The following is a 20966-nucleotide window of genomic DNA, read 5'->3' as shown; positions in this document are numbered from 1 at the left end:
ACACACACACACACACACACACACACACACACACACACACACACACACACACACACACACACACACACTCAAACACACACACGCGCGCGCACAGTATTTAGAATGATTCAGTCAAAAATATTAATGTTAGAGAATTTTCCACTGATATAGTCTTAAAAAAAAAACTCTAAAAGAGAGAGGAATACTTCGTGTAACTACTTATAAGATGCTAAGATAAGCTGGATTTAACAATGCACAATTCTCCTAATTTTTAGAAGATTCTTCTGGCTAGAAGTATTTGTTTTGTAGTGATATGTACATTACTTCGGTAAAAAGTGATCAGTAGAACATTTTTTTTATGTGTTTGTCCTAGAAGTTCTTAGTTTTATATATAGACAAACAAAAATTAATTTTTATATATTTTATCTTGTTAAAAGAATAGTTTTTCCCAAGTTAAATTACAGCTTGCTCTACAGTTTCTCTTAAAAGATGAATATTACACAACGTCCATGAAATATTAAATACGAATATTTTTTGCTAGGAATAATAGCGTCATAAAATGTCTCTTTACACTTGATTATGCTTTGTTTTCTTTCCATTATCAAGAAAAAGATATATGTCAACATTTCTTTACAATTGCGCATTGTGTTTGTGTGATAATGTAACTTGCAATGCTTATAATCATAACGTATAAAATAGGACGTAAAGAAGAGAGAGAAATATTCCATAAAGCACAGTTCCGAAAACATTTAATTGTAACAACCTAATTCGAAGAACGTGTTTTTTTTCCTATTGTTTCTCAAGGGATTAATTTCCTATATTTTTAAATACATAGAATTGTAAAGTATTTAATACATAGATGGGATTTAATATTACAAGGCAAAATAAAAAAGATAATATATTAATTGCATAATTTTTTTCTTTAGGATAAAAACAAATTTTTGTCCTAGGATTAACTATGGTTCTAATACATTTAAAAAAATAGCGGTGCCTGTATAATTCTCACCGTATATAGTCGGCGTTAATATTGACACAAATATAATATGGATTTAACACCATGGGTTTTAAATCCACATCATGTTGATATTAATATTAACATCAGTGAGAATTACATAAACATCTCTTGGGTATTAAATTCTCATCAGAGTTAAATCTACACCGATATTTTTTAAAGGGTATAAAATAAGGTTTGATTGAATAAAATCTCAATTAGAAAAGTTGCGAATATAATAATAATAATATTATTATTCAATATCAATATTCAAATCGATATATAATCCGAATGTACAAGATGTTCTAATTGCGCTTAAATTTAAACTATTTGGAATATCTAAAGTACATCAATAATTTCATGTATGTATTTTTTTACGATTTGCGAAAAGGCAAAGTTCAAGAACTAACTCGAGCTTAACGGAGAGATGAACTCTATGCGTAATTGGCACGCGCGAACTCTGTAGCAACATGATGGAATCGTCAAGGTTCACGTACGTATAACGTGTTTTCAACGACAAAGAGCGATTCACTAGTGGTAGTTGAAATGGAAGGGGCCAAACAAGCGTGCCGATGGATTTGTCGGTTGGTCGGTCAGTATACTCTTCGCGATGGCTGCATCAAGTACCAACAGCGTCATCGATATATTAGAGAAACTCCTGAATATCCTTAAAGAGGAGGATGTATTCAATCAATCTCAAGATCAATCTGTGATACGATTCTGTTATCCTCATGATTTACAGGTAAATAATAGTTCAATTTTCTGGACCAGCAGTCGTGTAAAAGTCTCGAATATATTATTATAACTTGTTATTACATATGACTTTTACAAATATTTTTTTTTTAAACTATTTTACGTCTCAATTTACTTCGATCATAATGTTATATTTTTCATATTTTGTGCTCTAAATTATAATTTTATGTCACACAATATATTTCTATTATTTTTCTCTTTCATTTAATAAATAGGGATTAACAATCGTTTACCTCGAAGAGATTGTTTATATAGTTTATTAAGTGAAAATCGATTGAAAAATGTTAAACATTAATAAGTGAAGACTGCAGAGTTGGGAAGTAACGCGTTACTTGTAATATTGTTTACCTTGTCATAATAATGATGTTGCAAATTTTTTATAACGATAACGGTAATACCAGAGTTGGAAAAGTCATTTGTAACAGGTTGAAAAAAGTCATTTGTAACTGAAAAAAATAATTCCTAATTTGTAACATGTTGGTTTTTTACACGTTACTTGTAATCAGTAACATTATGCGTTACTTGTTACTTGTTACTTTTTTCAATAAATAACGCTTAATCGTTACTTGTGACAAGTTACTTTTCGAAATGACTTTTTCAACCTTAGCACAACCTTAGCGTTTAGTTAATGTTACCGTCATAAAAAATTGCAACGTCATTATCAAATTGTTTATTATTAAAGGTAATAACAAAGTAACAGAAAATAACGTTTTCCAATTTTGGACTGAAAAAAGGTCATAAACGGTTTTAGTGTCTAATAATATAATATTTTGATGTGAATTTTACAATTTTCAGTTCATATAAGCAAACTCATATAATTTACTAATAAATTATTAAAACTAATATTAAATAATGTATAAAGTTAATAATTATACATATAAATATAAAATATTTAGATTTAACTCGAACTTCTTCTTTTCTTGATAAACTAATTAAACGAAGTTTTATTATGCCAGCTGTAACAAGTTCGATAATATTTTTGTTCCTCTAGGAATAACATCGTAATTCGCACATCAATTAGAAAAAGATTGCCCGCTTTATCTTATTTCTTAATTGCTAAATTTTGCTTTAGAAATACTTCTGTTTGTTTTTTTAAACGTTCTTTTTTTAGATTACGTTTCTCTTTCTTTCGCTCTTGAACGAAGTGTTATCTTGTTTGAAGATTGTTCTTAAGCATTTCAGAACAAGATTAATATAATCAAATGCGTAATAATACCGTCAGTATAACATTAATATTAATTAAAAAATAATAATGCCACAAGTGCAATTATATCATAAAATATTATAATAAATATTTGCTTCATTTTTATCGTACATCTAACTTAAATGCTTCAACGATTTCTGATGTAACGCACGTAGACAGTAATAATGAATTCAGGCAAGGGAAAATATTCCATGGTGCACAAAGAAATACTTGCTCATGGAATATTAATACGATACGCAGAAGTTTGTGATATACAGAGGCAAATCGATAAGTACCGTTGTTTCAAGACAGGCGGCGTTGCTGATGCAAATTGGCATTACCATCGTGTACTACCATTTTTCAAACGACGCCATACAAAATTTCAGAGTGATTTATGCATTAGTCTTGATTTCACAGCAATTCGTAATGAGCTAGAGGCCTACATACCAGAGATGCGACATGTGTCGGTTGGGTTAGGTCGCCATCGGCATTTTAATTCAGTATAAGTACTTGTAACCATAAAGTGCCTTTTCATACTGACACTCGACGCTCGTTTTCAGCTGTTTTCAGCGTCAAAATAAATCACAAGATCAAAATTGACGCTTGATATTCGCCAATTTCTATCATGTGTGACTTATTTTGACGCCGAAAATGAGCGTCGAGCGTCGGCATGAAAAGGCACCTTTATAGGCTGATGACAGCTGATGCATTACATGAGGAAAGTTAAATTGTTAGAAAAAGAAGAAAGTATAGTATGTACTTATAGTATGTACTTAATAGTATAAACATTATACGTACATACATATTAGACTCTATACGTAGAGTCCTAGGACTCTAATTATACGCAGTATGAATTAAAATGGCGCTCTGATCACGTGATTTAGACAGTAAATCAGACCATATCTTTCAATGCATCTCTGTTATCTAGGTCTCTAGTGGATGCTTTCCAATTGCTCAACACATCTTAACACAATTGTACACAGGAATGGACAAAGTGTAACGTTGTGCACAATTCAATTGGAACAGAATGTGTACGCTGCGCACGGTTGAGATTCGTTTCGGATGGAGTTAGATTAAACGTAGTTTTTTCCGCCTGTATTAAACAAAAAAAAGTAAAAGTGCCGACCACTCAACGTCTTCCAATCTCATTTATAGCCGCCGCAGTTAGTAACATGTAATTGTCACCAGAAAGCACAAGTTTACACAGCCCTCGACTGAATACGGATATATGTAGTGTTGTGTCGACGATAACGGACAATTGGAACGCAACTTGTGTCGCCGTGTACACGAAAGTGATATTACAATTGGAAAACAGTAGTGAGCGTGTTTGATTTCCGATACAATGGAAAAAGAGCAATATCGATCCGTGATTTGTTTCTTATTTTTGGATGGAAAAACGTGCGAAGAAATAAAAACGAAGTTGGATGCCGTCTATGGGAACTCTTCACCATCTATGACAACCGTCAGATATTGGTTCAACGAATTCAAACGTGGTCGTTCGTCTGTTTTTGATGAGGAGCGCCCAGGCCGCCCGGCAGACGTGGTTACTGAGGAAATCGTTGAAAAAGTCCACGACATGATTCTCGCTGATCGCCGAACGAAAGTGCATGAAGTAGCAGAGGCCGTAGGCGTGTCGTACGGAACGCCATTCAATATGTTGCATGATAACTTGGGAATGAAAAAGCTGTCGGCCCGATGGATGCCGCGATGATTGCTTACGGTGGACAACAAGCGGATGCGGTTATCAATTTCAAAGCAGTGTTTGAAGCTGTTCAAGCGCAATCCGAACGAGTTTTAGCCCCCTGTGACTTCTTGTTTCCAAACTTGAAAAAATGGCTCGGTGGAAAGAAATTCATGTCGAATGAGAAGGTCATCGCCGAAACAGAGGCCTATTTTGCAGAGTTCGACAAAACGCATTTTTCTGAGGGGTTAAAAAAATTGCAGAAGCGTTGGGAAAAGTGTATCCTCCTAAAAGGGGATTATATATGTTGACAAATAAAAAAAATTTTTGTGAAAAGCTTGCGTCTTCATTATTAACACGGGTACTTATTGATTTGCCTTCGTAGGTATGGGGTCAATGTTTGCAGCTCTAATCGGAATCTTCACCAGACAAATTATCGCTTTCTTTTTTAAGAAACTTTGACATACCATGATAACATATCATTCTTTCAGGAAGTTTCCTTGTAAATAAGGATAGTATAAAATAAGAAATATTTTAAAATACAAATTAACGAGTTTATAAATTCGTATTTTTGACGTTTTAATTTATTTATATATTTTGATACACACACACATACCACTCATTACAATTTTAATACATTTCAAAATTCTCAGGTAGCAGGCTGTTATTATTTGTCATCTATTTGTCACTACCTATACCCAATGCTGTTATTCAAAAGTTTTAAATCAATTCAACACGTGCATTGTGAAAGAATTCTAGTAATGTTACTCGCTTCGTATTTATGGCTACGTTCCGTTATTCACTGTGAATACTGAAAATACGTGAATTATATATACTATAATTATATAATTATACAATTACAATTATTGTGGGTACCGAATTATATAACTATAATTATTGTTTGAATTATTCAATTATATAACTATATTATTGTGAGTACTGAATTATATAACTATAATTATATATAATTCAGTACTCACAATGAGTAACGAAACGCAGCCATTGTGATATCGTAAAAATGTGTAAAGTAAACTCTCAAGAAAGAGTTATTAATAAAAAAATAAGCTGTTTATAACAGGTGGAATATAACAATTTATAAAGGTGGACTCATTTCATGTGCGCGCGTGCGTGCGTGCGTGTATTTTATGATTTTTTATGTTTTTTGTATTAATTGTAAGTTTGATCCAAATCAAGCGAGCAAGTATGAACAAATGTGAATGAATAACTTGCATTGTCAATTATATTCTATGACGTAAACTACAATTTGTTTAAAGCTTAGAAGTGTTAATTTTAATGAGGAAAAGTTATTTTTTATCCATAGAAAATCATACCATTGTCTTTGGACGATAAGCCAACGAATAGCTGTGAATTAGAAACAGTGATACGACAGATTATACAGTTCTCCGTGAAAACGTCTAGTCCACATTTTCATAATCAACTCTACGCTGGAGTTGACGAATATGGATTACTTGGCTCCTGGTTAACGGAGGTGTTGAATACCAGCCAGTAAGAATAATTCTCAAATTTTAAGAGATAATTTAAAATAATAAACAATGTATTCTCCATGCTCGTTGAATGTGGATATTCTATCCACCTTTCTCGATAAAACGCAATGAGTAATCAAAGCTATTTTGTTATCATCTCGTGAGCGTCAGATATTGCTAATCTAATTTGCATTTCAGACGATGCACGACCTATGATATTTTCAATTAATGATGTATTTAAGTTCTTATCATCGTCGAGGAAGTTTTAGTTTTGTTAAAAAAATGAAAGTTAAATAACTTCTCTTCGATAAATTATCTTTAGGAGAATGTCCTTCATGTAGTTGTAAATGATGCTGTGTGCATATCTAAATGACGTGAGATACAAGTAACTGTTAATTGATTGCGGACGTTTTTGTTAGGTATACCTACGAAGTCGCGCCCGTATTTACTCTCATAGAGCGAGAAGTGATACAGAAATCACTGGAGTTGGTTGGCTATCCGTTGATGCCAGAAGCCGATGGTATAATGTGTCCAGGTGGTAGCATATCGAATATGTATGGAATGTTGTTGGCTAGGCACAAGATATTACCATGTATCAAAAAGTCGGGGCTCTTTCCGTTGAAATCATCTCTAGCGTGTTTTACTAGCGAAGATAGTCATTATTCAATCCTGAAAAGTGCTAATTGGTTGGGTTTTGGTACCGACCAAGTTTACAAGGTATGACAACGTGAAAAATGGCTATTTCAAGAAATACGCTATATTTTAATCTTCTTTCAAGGTAAAATCGAAATTTGAAGAAATGGTAATTAATTCTTATTTCAATTGATAGTTGGTTGTTGAATTTTATATATTTTATATGAATCAGATTTTATGCCATTATGCAATTACATGTTATTGATTAAACAATATTAAGTTAGACTTCAAAAGACTAAGAATTTCATCTTGCATTCAGTTGCAGCAAACGACGATAGTTGTTATACACGCAGTATAAAATATTTCTTATGTTTATAAAATTTTTTCTTCTACAGTATTTATTATATTTATGAAATATTTCTTATATTTATAAATTATAACATCTGTTTCATATGTATTTGATGTTCAATATGTATTTGATATATAAAAATTATTAAACTATAGCAATTGACAATTAGCCTTGGCTCATAGTCCTTTTTAAATTATTTTAGATTTCTATTGTTTAGTAAATACTAAAAAAGATTCTTCAATCTTTGAAAACAACTAGATTCTAACTGGATTTTTAATAATCATAATAATTAATTATACGAGAGAACGTTCTTTCGTTACAGGTAAAAACGGACGAGTTTGGTTGCATGAAAGTGGCTGACTTAAAGAGACTTCTAATAAAGGCGAAAATCGATGGAAAACAACCGTTCTTTGTAAACGCCACTGCCGGAACCACTGTGCTCGGTGCCATCGATCCATTATCGGAAATCGCCGCAGTATGCCAGAGCGAGTCACTCTGGTTGCACGTAGACGTCAGTACAAATATAATGAAAGCCGATTAGAGCTCAGAGAACCATAATTTAAACAGAGATTCGTTACAGGCATGTCTCGGTGGAACCCTACTGTTCTCGGAGAAATATCGGCACAGATTGTGGGGCATCGAACTGTTCGTATATAATTATTTATTATAATGTCGTTGCGGAAGGAAAGTGGCGACCTTTCTAAAACTGAAAGTCCATCGTTGGTTCGCATCAGTCTTGAGTATAATCATTGTCTACCTGATTTATTTTCAAGCGACCGATTCCTGTTAGGATGTTCAGGCAAATCGTTAAATTTCTGCGTATTTGAAAGAATGGAATAAGATAAATACTTTCCCTTCTGCAACGTTAAAGACCAAAAATGATTTCCTGGCACAAGCAGTTTTTCTAATCAATTCTCTCTGTTTTATGACTGGCTTAGATCGGATTCGGTGTCCTGGAATCTGCACAAGATGCTCGGTGCGCCGTTGCAGTGTTCTTTATTCCTGGTCAAAGGTAAAAATACGCTACATGAGGTAAATTGTGCCCAGGCCAAGTATCTTTTCCAACAGGATAAATTTTACGACGTTAGTTGGGACACAGGCGACAAAAGCGTGCAGTGCGGCAGGAAGGTAATCACATATCTACTATTTAATTTTTACGAGATATCACGTCGGAATTTATTCACAATAATTCGTGAATTATAGAAAGATCTAAGATTTTTGTTTAAAAATAAAAAAATAAATAAAAAAAAATCTGTAAGAAAGATACTTAAAAGTAGAATATAATTTTTATGTCATTACAAATTGGCCAAAAAAAATCATTATTAATTACTCGTTTTAATTCGTTTGATAATACTTTTTAAGGTCGACGCAATGAAATTTTGGTTAATGTGGAAAGCTCGCGGCAAGATTGGTCTTACGCGATCGGTGGAACAAGCGATGTCCTGCGCGGAATACTTTCTGAACCGAATTAAGGAAACTGCCGGTTTCCGGCTGGTGCAATCTCACTACCAGTGTTGTAACATTTGTTTTTGGTAAGAGATTCCGCTTTGATAAGAGATTATCGAGAAATACGCAGTTATAAGGCAAATTCTTTTCAGGTATGTACCACCAACAATGCGCAATGAGAATGAAACTCCAGATTGGTGGGAGAGACTGTACTGTGTCACGGTCGAAATAAAGAACCGTTTGATTATGGAGGGATCTCTCATGATTAGTTATATGCCATTACCACAGAAGGAGATTGGCAATTTTTTTCGCATGGTCGTAAACTGTCAACCACCACCCACAAAATCGTCCATGGATTATGTTATTAATCAGATAGAAAAAATTGCGATTGATTTGTAGGAAAATGCCTGTCTGTTCAAGTTGTTTTATAATATTGAAGATATTTGTTCTTATCTTATATGAAGAAATTGGTATTTTAAGTATTTTTTATACGGAGTTGTAAAAAAAAATCTTGTCTTTATTACAAACAAATGCGCGAAATAAATGCAGCGGATACAGTATTTATTACTCGCGTAAATGTGTAACTTTGATAATCATAATTTATTTAATGCTCGGTAACATCAAATTATTCGTTATTACGTCGTTAGCTCACATATAGGGTTACTAACTATTTTTAAGAGTACATATATTATGTACTCTTTTTTTTTTAAGTGAAATTTCTGGTCATTTATTAAAATTTTTTATTTATATAATAAAATTATATTAATAAACATCAGTAAAAATGTTTTAGAAATTTTATTTTATTAAATATCTACATTTAATGCATAAAAAATTGTACCTTCTCCTTTTGGATCTTTTTTTAAAAAAAAGTACATAATATGTACTCTTATCTTGTGATTCAGATACAGTAATCCTACTCGGTATCATTATCTCGTATTCTTCTCATGACAGATTGTATAAACTCGCGCGGGAGGCAATTAACGTAATTAAATTCTTAAGTTTTAAGGCTCGATTCTCTAACTTACTCATAACTATACGTATACGTAACGTAGATATCTGTGTAGGTATAGGTATCTATATATATATTATATAAAATAACGAAGGTTTTCAAACGTTCGTAACTTTGAATTTATGCATACGATTTTCTTACAAGTGATTAGAGAATCGAACCCCTGGAGGACATCAGCGATTCAAGTTTCAATCCAATTTGATTCTCTCCTTGGATACGGCAAGGAAAAAATGTATTATTTTTACAGTCGCATGCATAAACATAATTCGCGGGCGCGACTCAATGTGAGCCAATATAAATGCAATCGTCGCGCGACGTGTGTTTATCTCTTACATAGTATACGCTATTTGCTTCATTCCTAAAGCTATGTTTAAGAAGATGCATTTTTATGTACAACTCCGTATCATGGCACTACATTACTCAATATAAAATTCGATATTTCTCCTGAATAAAAACAAAAGAGACGAACTCTCTTCCTAATATATGTTCAAGCAAACCTACATAATACATTTTATATTTGTACAACTGTATATCTAAATCAATCCATCAATCCTTGGTAGATCGAGTCTCCGTTTAACAGATACGGTTTTCTTTTCTCTCTTGTTACCTTGCATGAGTACAATCTTACAAATATTATACGAAATATATGAAAATTCATTCCTATGAAAAATTATGAAACTTTATACAGATGAGTCAAAGTCGAATGCCCAAGCGTGAGCGGGATTGATTCTCGATTTCGTCCATTCGCATTCTTTCTCTCTCTCTCTTTTTTCACGGATATGTACACAGAAACAAAAATAAACTTTTATAAACTTCCTCAAAACAACGATTTTCTCTTCGGAGTCCGCTGAGTTATCACATTGCACGACGCATCACAAAAAGCTTATAAAATACATGTCTTAAGACATAGTGATTTATAAAAAAAAATGTCATCATGTCTCTTTCAAAACATACATCAATACAATTTTCATCAATCGATATTGAACAATTTCGTGAACTAATTTGCGTCGTTAATTGCAGCGTCATTAACTCTCAAACGCGGAAAATGCATACATCGCGCGTTTACTTAATACTAAAAATATATAGTCTTATAGACAGGCTTGCTCAATCGATCGTATGTCATTTTTACGTCGAAGATGTCACCTTAGCTCAATTAAGTAAATACATTCTTCCTGTAACAGGAAGTCTATCCTCACACTTGTTACTTTAACGTTGAACAAATGCTAATCGATCAACAAAGTTTGCAGCTGCCAAATGCGTGGAATGAGTTCGCATTTGTTGTCGGTACCTGCGACTCACCGCACAAATAAATCACACGAGAAATCACGTGCTTGAAAAGACCAGAATACAAATCACCATTCAAACAACTCTGATACGCGACTTTGCTCAGATAATTCGTTCAGTAGTATTTGTCCTGATCGAGATCGGCACGGATGTGCTGCTGGCCATGACTGTTACGCTTCAGGGTGGCGGATTCATAATCGAGACTCTTTGGATATAACTTGGGACTGCCGAGGCCGTTGACATTGGGATTGTTCTTGCTACGTAGAGTACCGTTTCCGTTAGTGCTGCCTGAAAAACTAGGCTGTCGTTTCGCGTTCACCTGTAAAAATTAGCTTCTTTGAAGTATCCGCCAAGCGCAACTAGCAATCGAATACGCTTCTTTGAGCCTTACCTCCTTCAGTGGCACAATGACATAAGAATTCTGTTTACTGATATAATGCGGACTCCCTGGAATGCTCGGCTTGCGTCGCTTCAAGTAGCAAAAGCATAACACCGCGGTTAAGGCCAGGCCGATGGTGAAACTGATTACGCAGCCGCCCACCGCCGCGCCCACCGTGACGCCCGAACTCTCTACGCTCGAAGGCAAGGCGTTTACGTCTAAAAAAATATATGCAATGTTTAGTAATCTTTAATCAATTAAATTGTTTAAAATATAAAAGCACAAATATCGTATTTATAAATATATCATCCTATAGACGCCGTAAAATTGTTCCAAAATCTCACCATTATCCATGCAGTCTGCAGGAAGGCAGTCGCGTGTCTCACGAGTTAGTCCTTGACACATGCCGGGTCCATGCTGAAGACATGTTCGCTTTCTATGCTGTTGATGATCGCCGTCGCAGGGAGTCCAATATGACCACGTGTCCCAACCAGCTAATGATTCGCAACTGGGCATCTCACAGACTTCCTTGTCCAATCGTGGACCGTTGCAACTCTCTGGACCGAGACATTCTCTCGTCCTCGTACGCATTCCGACGCCACAAGTCGTTGAACATTCGGACCACTCCGTCCAGCACGACCATTGACCTTCCGCCGTATTGCCGTGACATGAGTGTGAATTGCAAATTCTGCTCTGCGTGGCGAGACCATTTTCGCAAGGTGGCGATTCGCATTGTCTAACCTGTAAAAATGTATAATCATATTTTTGTATTATATATTAAAAAACTAAATATATTAAAATATTTTGATCACTTTAAGATAAATTATTTGTTCTCCATTTCACAGAACCAAAAAAACTCTTTTGCGGTCTCATAATACTTTATTGCATAAAATGAACTTTATTTTATAGTTTTAAATAAATTTAATTTTATTTTTAAATAATAATTTATAATCAAACAGTAAAAATGTTCGGTTTCCAAAATGCTTAATAAAATGATATGATTTTATTTTGGCCAAGATTGTATCGAGATAAAACTACGAAAAATACTTACCCTATGCTGGGTACCCTTTCCACAAGGACGATCGCACGAGCCCCAAGAGGACCATTCCCCCCAGCCATTCTCGTTGATGGACTCCGCGTAGGTATCCTTTCCTCTGAGACAAGACCCATCGTTCCTGCAGGAACGTTCCTCTTCTTTAGTGAGCTGCACTCGTACACTTGACGGATCGTCCGTCTGCGCGCGGCAACTAAATCGGAAGCGCTTTTCTAAATAAACCGTGCTGTCGCTTTGTAAACTAGAGTTTACGGTCAACCAAGGAGTCCATCCGGAATATCTTTTCGTTTCTGCGCATTTGTGATTGTTACATTCCTCAATCTAAAATACATTCGGTCTCATCAAGCAATTCCTGCAATTTCTATTCGGCTATCAAGAAAGGCTACAAAAAAGAAGAAATATTTCTTTTCACAAGATATTTGAAACTTACCTGAAAATCGCATCCTGGACATTCAACACCACCCTTCTTTGGCGAGGGACTGTCACAGATTCTCTTTCTCAGACGTATTCCTATAAAATGGGAATCGCCAATTTTATACCAAGAAAGCATGAAATACTATTTGTATGTTATCTCAGACAGTACAAGTATGTACAATTGTAAATTCTTATTTTTTTAAAAGTACTTTACAAATGTTTTTTGTACTTTGGATTATCCAGAATTATTACCACGACTACGAGGATATTCGGAGATACTTACCACCGTTGCAAGGCCGTGTACACGCATGCCAAGGACCCCAGATCGACCACTGACCAGTTTGAGGCGGTGGGGTGGTTTTAGCGGGGGCAGGACAGGGCGGTAGATCGATGCACATGATATCGTCATGATCATGCCCGACGCAAACGCGTCCACCGAATGCAGGTGCTGGATTCGTGCAAGTCCGCCGACGGGTTTTCATCGCGAAACCGCAGGTCTGAGAGCACGCTGACCAAGCCGACCAAGCGGTCCAACCGCCATGGACAGTGCAATTTGTTACTCTAACCCGTGTACCCGTGCAACTCTCGCCACCGTGCTGTGGTGGAGGATTATTGCATTCCCTGGTTTGACATTGACACGTGTCGATCTTCTGTAAATCAAATTTTCAGCTTATAAATTTCACGACTTTACGATAGAAAAGCTTATAATCGAATCGCTTTTAACAAAAATAAAATAAAATATGAATTTCCAAATTTTATTATATATATTTTATAATAAAGAAACTGTGTGTATATATATATATATTTATATATATATTTCTGAACCTGTGTTAAATTCAATCATTTATGATCAATTCCGTTTGCGAAGGAAAATATATTTTTTATATTGCGATAAACATAATAAATATATATGCTCACAAACCTCTGCGTGTTCGTGCAAGTGTGAGTGAATGTGACCATGTCCGAGCGACTGTTCTCCTGTGCCATGTTGGCAGGGTGACCAAGGACTCCACGCACTCCAGCCTCCGTCAACAGGATCGGTAAGCACCGGACACTTGGTGACTTCCTGATGCCAATGATTTGCCAAATAATTATATTGATAATTCTGTTTCGGTGCCTCCGCGCACTTCATGAGAAGCTCGTTCCACCCGCAATACGGCTCTTGGGCGTTCAAACACGCTTGACGGTTCCGATGACGATAACACTGAACAGCAGGTATGCTAAACGACGGAAAGCACGATGCGGTTTAACGAAGCATTTAACACTAACAATATTTGCTGTTTATGATAATGTATATAATTTACGATTAAACGACATCTATCTAGAATGACATGATTTAGATGATATTATCAGTATCATTTAGATGGCATTATAGATTTATTTTTATTTTCGACAATGTAATGTCGTTCACAAAGCTGATAAAATGTTGCGGTTACGATTGGAGTAGTTGTCTTACCGCAAAAGGCCAATTTCCATGCCAACATAGAGGCTTTGCGTGTCTTTAAGGAACTGTAATGTCATTGGCGGTGAAGGTAAGGGTCCCCAAACTTCGACAATGCAGGTCTCCTGTGTCCTAGGCAAAACCGAGATCTTCTTGATTAGACCGGTTGCCGTGGCGACATAGAGGACGGTCACGCTGCGGTGTAACTTGGTTGGAGTAACGTCCACCGCGATGTGGGTGAATCGTTCGAGAGTCACGGTGTGCAGCGGCTCCAGCATCGTACTCTGCACTGCTTCATCCATCAACTGGTATCGTTGATTGTCCATGATCTGATGCGGCGCGGTATCAGATGAAGATCCGCAGCGCTGGCGATTATGATGGGCGACCGGTCTCCTTTCCCAGGCGGCACCCGCGTTTTCTTGATACTTAAAAGGCCCGTTAAAACTGGTAACTATGGCTGACATGTTGAACGCGCAGATAGCCGAGCCTGCGATGCCGTTACTGACGAAGGAAAAAGATTTCATTTAATGGAGGTTTCTTCTTTAAGAAATCGCAGCTTCCTTATGCGAAAAAGCATTCCGTTGTATTCAAGCGATAAAGAACGTTAAGACGGAAGAATTAGCGACTGTGCATAATGCTGGTAAACGATGGACTTCAAATAACTTAGGTCTTAGGATATTAAAGATAAATGGCTCAATGATGTAAATTTCTAACATAAAGCTAATAGAGATGTGCAAATTATTCAATTCGAAATTTTTAAATAGTTCAAATTTAAATCTGTAGGATTAAAATTTAAACTATTTGAAAATTTCAAATTTAAATGTCGAATACGATTTACATATATTGACAATTTTATATATAAAATCATATTTCTCACTAATAAACAAAACAAATAAAAATTGTTTTGTTTCGATATTAAAATTTAACTTAACCATAATTTTGATATTGATCAAAATTTTGTTTGAACGGTTTGATTTAATTTGATTCGATTTGACGTCAGAAAATCTCGCACATCTCTTTTATATCAGGAAACTTAACGGGCTACGTAAAACATAAATAAAATTACAAATTTTTCGCACGACTCTTCCATAAATACTTCATTGTTTAATTAAAATTAATCAATATAATATTGCTTTAAAATAAAGTCTGCGTTGAGTATCTCATAATCAATTTGTCATTTACCGTCTCATGTATCCATCTGGGATTGTGCACAGACATAAACACAGATGATAATTAATGCGCCTTTGGATTAATCGGTCCGATGAATGATACTCACATGGGAGTTGTGAAGGTCGCGTAAATGATTCCCTCTTCTGGATGATAAGCCGCGCCTTGGATTTCATCGTAATAAAATGGGAATTCGCCGAGAAGAGAACAATTTAAGCGGGCCTTACTGAAAGTCGTCCACACGTCTTTCATCATAATTTGTCCACCCCGGTCGTTTTTACAGACTCTTGCTATCCTCGAGTATATTTTCTGTAGCCAAATATTGTAATGTACGATTAAACTTTAACGAATATAAATCTCACTAATTATAAAAAATTATCAATTAATAAAAGATAAAACACTCAAAAATTAAAATAAGATATTTGAAGTAAATGCTATGTGAATCGACGCGATGATACGTACGTAATTAGATTAATTAATATAAAATTTATTAGTAATTCTATATATATATATAATTTGAGTTACATAATTGGCAAAAAATTAGATCCGACAAAATTTACATTTATATTAGAATCTCGGTTCCGAATTTGAGCCATTCTCAGCAAAAGTAATATCAGAAGGCTTAATGAGTGTTATGTTTCATATTTATGACTCGGATTACTGAAAACATAGCACTTAAGCCTTCTGATATTACTTTCGCTGAGGTTGATTCAAATTCGGAGTAAAACCGTTCGAATATAGTTGTAAGTTCTTGGATCTAATTGTCAGTTATATATTTGTGTGTGTGTGTTACTTACTAATAAATTTTATATTAATTAATCTAATTATGCATCACTAATCGCCTCGACTCTTATACTCTTGTTTCAAATACTTTATTATAAAAAATTATAGATAATTATAAAAAACAATGTATTATCGTACTTGATTAGTTTGATAAAAGACACAAAAAAAATCGAAAAAAATGCATAAAAAGTATCCCTTTAATGATGTTTCAAATACCTCGTTGACTTTTTTGATACTCGCGACACGTCGTCCAGTGAATTAAATCCGCCACGATAAAGCGAAGTTCAACCTCGATCACGATCGAGGTACGATCGCGCTCAGCCGGATGCAGAGTGTTTCATTAGAGCTATCCCTAGACGGCAATTTGTGCGGCGATAGGTTGAGAAAATGATAAACATCGCGCGAACTAAGATCATGTCAGGGATGATAATTTTTCTGCCGTGTGAGAGAGGAAGATCCGCGACGCGCGTCGCTCGTTTCAACCAACACCGTAAACGGCTAATTATACGGCTGACGCAAGTCAGAAAAGACAAGATCGCTAATCGCGCGAATGGCTCCTCGCGTGTTCCGTGTATGATGGAAGACGCGCGCTGGCGCGCGCGTCACGGCGAATTACTCTGCGGCATCGATCTTACCTTGCCACAGTTGATGTATTCTACGGCAGATTCGCGAAATAGAAAGTACACGTGATCCTCCGTCTCGAAGCTGCCGACGAACTGCGGGTCGTTCAGCCACCTAAAAGGAAAGCGCAAACTTAGAGAGAACGGGATTCAAGCATGATAAATATCGCGAGACGATAAGCAAGACCAACAATCTTGTAACGCGGTTATTATGATAAAATTAATCTCGTTTGTTTTTCAGTATAACTGCAAGAAGAATTTCATAAGAATTTCATGGAAAGAGAAATAAAACGAGTTGTAACAAGTTGAGTGTAAAGTTAGCGACATTTTTCAAAACTGATCAGTTCAACGAAAAAACTCATATTCTCTCTCTCTTATTACAAACTAGAGACTCCCTAATAAAATTCTGGACATGAGAAAGTCTCTTTTGATTGGTTCGTCATGTTTTGCTAATTCCCGAGAAAATGAAAGAAAGAGAGAAATAGATAAGAAAAAGATAAAACATAATGAGAAAGAGAAATAAATAGTAAATGTATATCCTTCTCTCTCCCGGAGTTTTGTTAAAACTACTATACATCCTGCATACAAAATTGTGACCCGTGTCCAGATTCTTATTGAGGGATTGAAGGGTTTCTACTGCAAACATACATGGAATCGTATTGTCGAGTCCTGAGGTTCGGGGAGGCCAACGTTCTGTAGATCGCAGGATCAGCTCCGGAGAAATCCGTCCGCGCACCGGCGAAGAGCCCGCCGGAAGGACCCCTCGAGAGAAGTGCCGTGACGTTTGCATGCGGCGAGTACGGGCACATAGCCACGCCCGACATCTCGCTGGTCACACTCGTTATATTCTCGATCTACGGTCATAATTGCTATTGTATAAAGACTACCGTATTCAAGTGGCGCGACTTTGTGTCGTTCCAAATCGGGTGTTAGACAGCTAACAATGGTGAATATTCATTGACGCGTCGAATCGCGACAAGCTGCGATGGTTCACAACGAGGAAAAAACATTAGGATCCGAAATGAAGATTCTGTTCGCCTGGACCAGATCGGACAGACTACTTTCGGAGAACGTACCTCTCGCCAGGCGCACCACGGGCTGAATGCGTAAGTACCGCAGGTGAAGAGGCTCTTGCCGTTGCTGAGAAGCACTTTGACGTAATTATGACAATCCTCGACGCTCTGGCCCTTATTCTGACAGGTGTTGACCTTGTCCTCCGGCGCAGACCAGGAGGCGTGTTCCAAGTCCGTCAGCGACGTCAGCGTCAAGCGGTACAAATTATCCCTGAAAAGACACGCTTTATTTACATTTTCGTCGGCGTGCTCTTCACATGTCATTAAACGTCCCGTATGAAGGCTGGTCGCTATTAACCCATTAAAGTCCACTGGCATTGCCACTGGCCATTTCTACTCGTCGCTTTTGCGACATTGTTTGTCAGTAATATCTTCCGAAGCAAACTTCTTCAGTATTTTATAACCGATGAAATAAATTAATTCCGGATCTCTTGAAAAATCGGTACTGCCATTTCTCGTGGAATACGAATCTCGTGGAGAGAATTATAAGTTTATTGGTTCATAAATAGACTTTCGTGGCTTAAAGAATATTCGTGCAGATGGATTTCATTAAAGAGTTACTGGAAAGACTCATTGAAAGTCACAGAGCAACCGGTAATCGAGAACGTGAACGGCGATATATAAAACGTATCTCAATTTTAAATCGAGGAAGAATAACCATGACAAGTAACAGTGACGAGTGGCGAATAACGACGATAGCTTCCTTTATACGACATATAACGCAATCAGTAAGGTCGCCATAAGCCACTTAGAGCACCTAGTCGGTTTTCTATCATTTCTCTTCGAAATATCAGCACGATTATGAATGCTGATATTCATGAATTCCTCAATAACATGATTCATTATGCTACTCCAATTATCTCCTTATCTGTGTATTGAAACGTGTTCTACATATCTAAATGAATGTTAATATTGCCGTTAATATTAATGCGACTTAAGAAAAAATGTTTATGTTAAATGCGCTGTGATATATTTCAATATTGATAGAAGAAATAGACGATTTATTACTGTCAGCGTAGACAGTAATTGTTGAACGAAAGTCCTCGTGAAATAAATTAAAATAATTCTCTTGAGTTTAATCTTTAACATTCAAGTGTATATCTGCGAGAGATAGAAAATTACGCATTAATAGATTTCAACTTAAAGATTTAATAATCTAATACTTCGTATGCAACAATAGCCTTGAAAGCCCCTTTATAAAAAGACGCGAACGAGAGAAAAATCGTCTGTAAGTCAAGATATAACTGACGCGAGAATTGTAGAATTAATGATTTATGAGGGACGGTCGAGGACTGAGGACGTCCTACAGCGAGCCGATCGGAAAGCTGATGGTTTCCTGTGAAACAAACGTGCGCGCGGCTACCTTCCGAGGAATGCGACCGCTTGCGAAAGGTGACGTGACGAGGTGCCCGGTATCTCGAGATAAAAAAAACCTTGAGAGGAGCGTCACTCGCCGTGCGTTTCATTCCGCGGAGCGTTACGACCGCGTCTCTCGCGGTCGATCTCGAGGCGCTCGCATGAGGCACTCGTGGCAGTCACGAAGGCGTACTCGGGTTTGACAGCGGCTTCGAGGAGCCCTCGAAAACTCCTCGGACGACATTCCACGGCAGCCCACTTGACTTCAATGCGACGTGTACTCACGCATATGTACGCGAGTGCGTATGGCGCTTCGCCACTGAGTACGCAAGAAATCAAGCGATCGCTTGGTGTACCCGTTTCTCTTTCAACGTAATCGATAGATTCGACATTTCTGCTCACTAGTGAGGATTTTCGACTTTATCGAGAAACTTTGGATACACAGAAAGAAAGATTTTGCTAAATTATCTAAAAATTTAGGTAGATACAAGTTTAAAAATAATTTCGTTGGACCATCGAAATAATTGTGTAAGAAATTGGAGCGTAATAAGCAATGCTGCAAAAAATTTGCACAAAAGTTTTGGCATTCTAGCAATCACTTTGGGCCCCCTACATAATTATTTTGATAATCTAAAATTATTTTCAAATCTGTATTTAGCTAAATTTTTAGATACTTCAGCAAAACTATTTCATTCGGTGTAAATGTTGGATGAGAATATGTGGAAGTTTCCTTCGCTCAGAGAGTATCGATATGTTATTATTATATAATAGAATGTCATATTTAGAAAGCTTGATTTACGGAAAAATTTCTGATTATATCTTGAAACGTTGTTATTAAACTTCATCACGGGATAGTCAAGCCTCAGCTTTATAACGCGACTGATAGATTTGTATGCTGCGATTTTTATTTACCATGATAAAAGCGGAAGTAAAACTCGTGTACGCAAACGCACGGCATTAACAAATCTGGTGCGAGAAAACCGCCGGAAGACAGCGATCAACAGTCGCCTCGAGAAGCTCGATAAATAAATTATCATCGGCTTATAAATAACGCGTGGAGATATGGTTCACGCGTGATCGTCCGCGTGTCTCTTCTCGGCAAGGAGAACGACAACGACGACAACCACGACGATCGTACAGGAAGTACAGACGGCAGTCGAAGCAGTCATAGATAACCACTGGATAACTCGACACTCGTCTACTATGTCTCTTTAATGCCTCTTTCCACTAATGTAGATTAACTTTAATCTCGGTTCAACTTACTCTTCGTCTTATTCTAGTTCTAAAGATTAGAAAAAGACGAAGAGTAAGTTGAACTGAGATTAAAGTTAATCTACGTTGGTGGAAATGGGCATTAGTAGCGACGCAGACGACCTTTTTTTCTCCGCTCCGGTGACGATCGCGATATATGAAAATGAACCGCTAAACGCGCGATTGCGATAGCAATTCCGCTACTTTGCGACAAAAAAAGATAGATTTTCAAAGTGGGACGAATTTTATTATCCCGTGCGGCCTACATATCGTCGTGTCAAACATTGATTCCAATAAAAAATTGATTGGATATTAAAGCTCCTGACTAGTTAGCCACAAATCTTCAGATTAATGAATCAGAAGCGAGAAAATATAATAAAAACGCTTACAAATTAAAATAAAAATTTTTTTTTCAATAACAATATTTGCATTTGATAGAGTATACTTGTATATAAAAATGAGTAACATGTATCGAAAACTTTCTTTTCATTTCGAAATAAAATCGAACCATATTTATCTCGATATATTATATAGATTGTTTCATTTTCTGAACATATTTCAATTTTAAATATATGGTTATTTATTGATTACCGGAGCACAAAGGAAATTTTCGGTGTACCTTACAAATCTAATCTA

General features: G+C 36.3%; 2 protein-coding genes across 5 annotated transcripts in view; one reads left to right on the top strand and one right to left on the bottom strand.

Annotated features, from left to right (window-relative positions):
* The first annotated feature begins 1566 nt into the window (after positions 1 to 1566).
* Positions 1567 to 9215, top strand: LOC108758309 (cysteine sulfinic acid decarboxylase). The gene is made up of 8 exons (XM_018503186.1): positions 1567 to 1712; positions 5909 to 6093; positions 6491 to 6788; positions 7376 to 7564; positions 7634 to 7698; positions 7992 to 8181; positions 8416 to 8585; positions 8652 to 9215. Exons 1-8 carry the CDS (start codon positions 1581 to 1583, stop codon positions 8896 to 8898), a joined length of 1476 nt encoding a protein of 491 aa, XP_018358688.1. The 5' UTR covers positions 1567 to 1580; the 3' UTR covers positions 8899 to 9215.
* A 145-nt stretch (positions 9216 to 9360) lies between these two features.
* Sema5c (Semaphorin 5c) overlaps positions 9361 to 20966 on the bottom strand; it is a 121614-nt gene continuing 110008 nt past the window's right edge. For 3 of the 4 annotated variants that reach the window (XM_018503385.1, XM_018503383.1, XM_018503384.1), the window contains exons 4-15: positions 17727 to 17934; positions 17299 to 17504; positions 16666 to 16765; positions 15357 to 15556; positions 14096 to 14581; positions 13562 to 13859; positions 12923 to 13289; positions 12656 to 12735; positions 12223 to 12546; positions 11516 to 11912; positions 11184 to 11389; positions 10908 to 11111 (exon numbers count right to left, since the gene is read on the bottom strand). In XM_018503385.1, the coding sequence (XP_018358887.1) occupies positions 10908 to 11111; positions 11184 to 11389; positions 11516 to 11912; positions 12223 to 12546; positions 12656 to 12735; positions 12923 to 13289; positions 13562 to 13859; positions 14096 to 14581; positions 15357 to 15556; positions 16666 to 16765; positions 17299 to 17504; positions 17727 to 17934 (3076 nt within the window). Of the gene's footprint in view, positions 11112 to 11183; positions 11390 to 11515; positions 11913 to 12222; positions 12547 to 12655; positions 12736 to 12922; positions 13290 to 13561; positions 13860 to 14095; positions 14582 to 15356; positions 15557 to 16665; positions 16766 to 17298; positions 17505 to 17726; positions 17935 to 20966 lie in introns of all 4 variants that reach the window. The other variant, XM_018503386.1, reaches the window with a different exon arrangement.

Source organism: Trachymyrmex cornetzi, unplaced genomic scaffold, assembly GCF_001594075.2.
Source record: "Trachymyrmex cornetzi isolate Tcor2-1 unplaced genomic scaffold, Tcor1.1 scaffold156, whole genome shotgun sequence".
Lineage (NCBI taxonomy): Eukaryota > Metazoa > Arthropoda > Insecta > Hymenoptera > Formicidae > Trachymyrmex > Trachymyrmex cornetzi.
The sequence above is the reverse complement of the archived record's forward strand: the minus strand, read 5'-3'. Positions and strand labels throughout refer to the sequence as shown.

Coding starts and splice junctions, on each gene's coding strand:
- LOC108758309 (XM_018503186.1), top strand. CDS start 1,581: ATGGCTGCATCAAGTACCAACAGCGTCATCGATATATTAGAGAAACTC. Junction 7,699..7,991: donor AGATTGTGGGGCATCGAACT/GTTCGTATATAA, acceptor TGACTGGCTTAG/ATCGGATTCGGTGTCCTGGA. Junction 8,586..8,651: donor TGTTGTAACATTTGTTTTTG/GTAAGAGATTCC, acceptor AATTCTTTTCAG/GTATGTACCACCAACAATGC.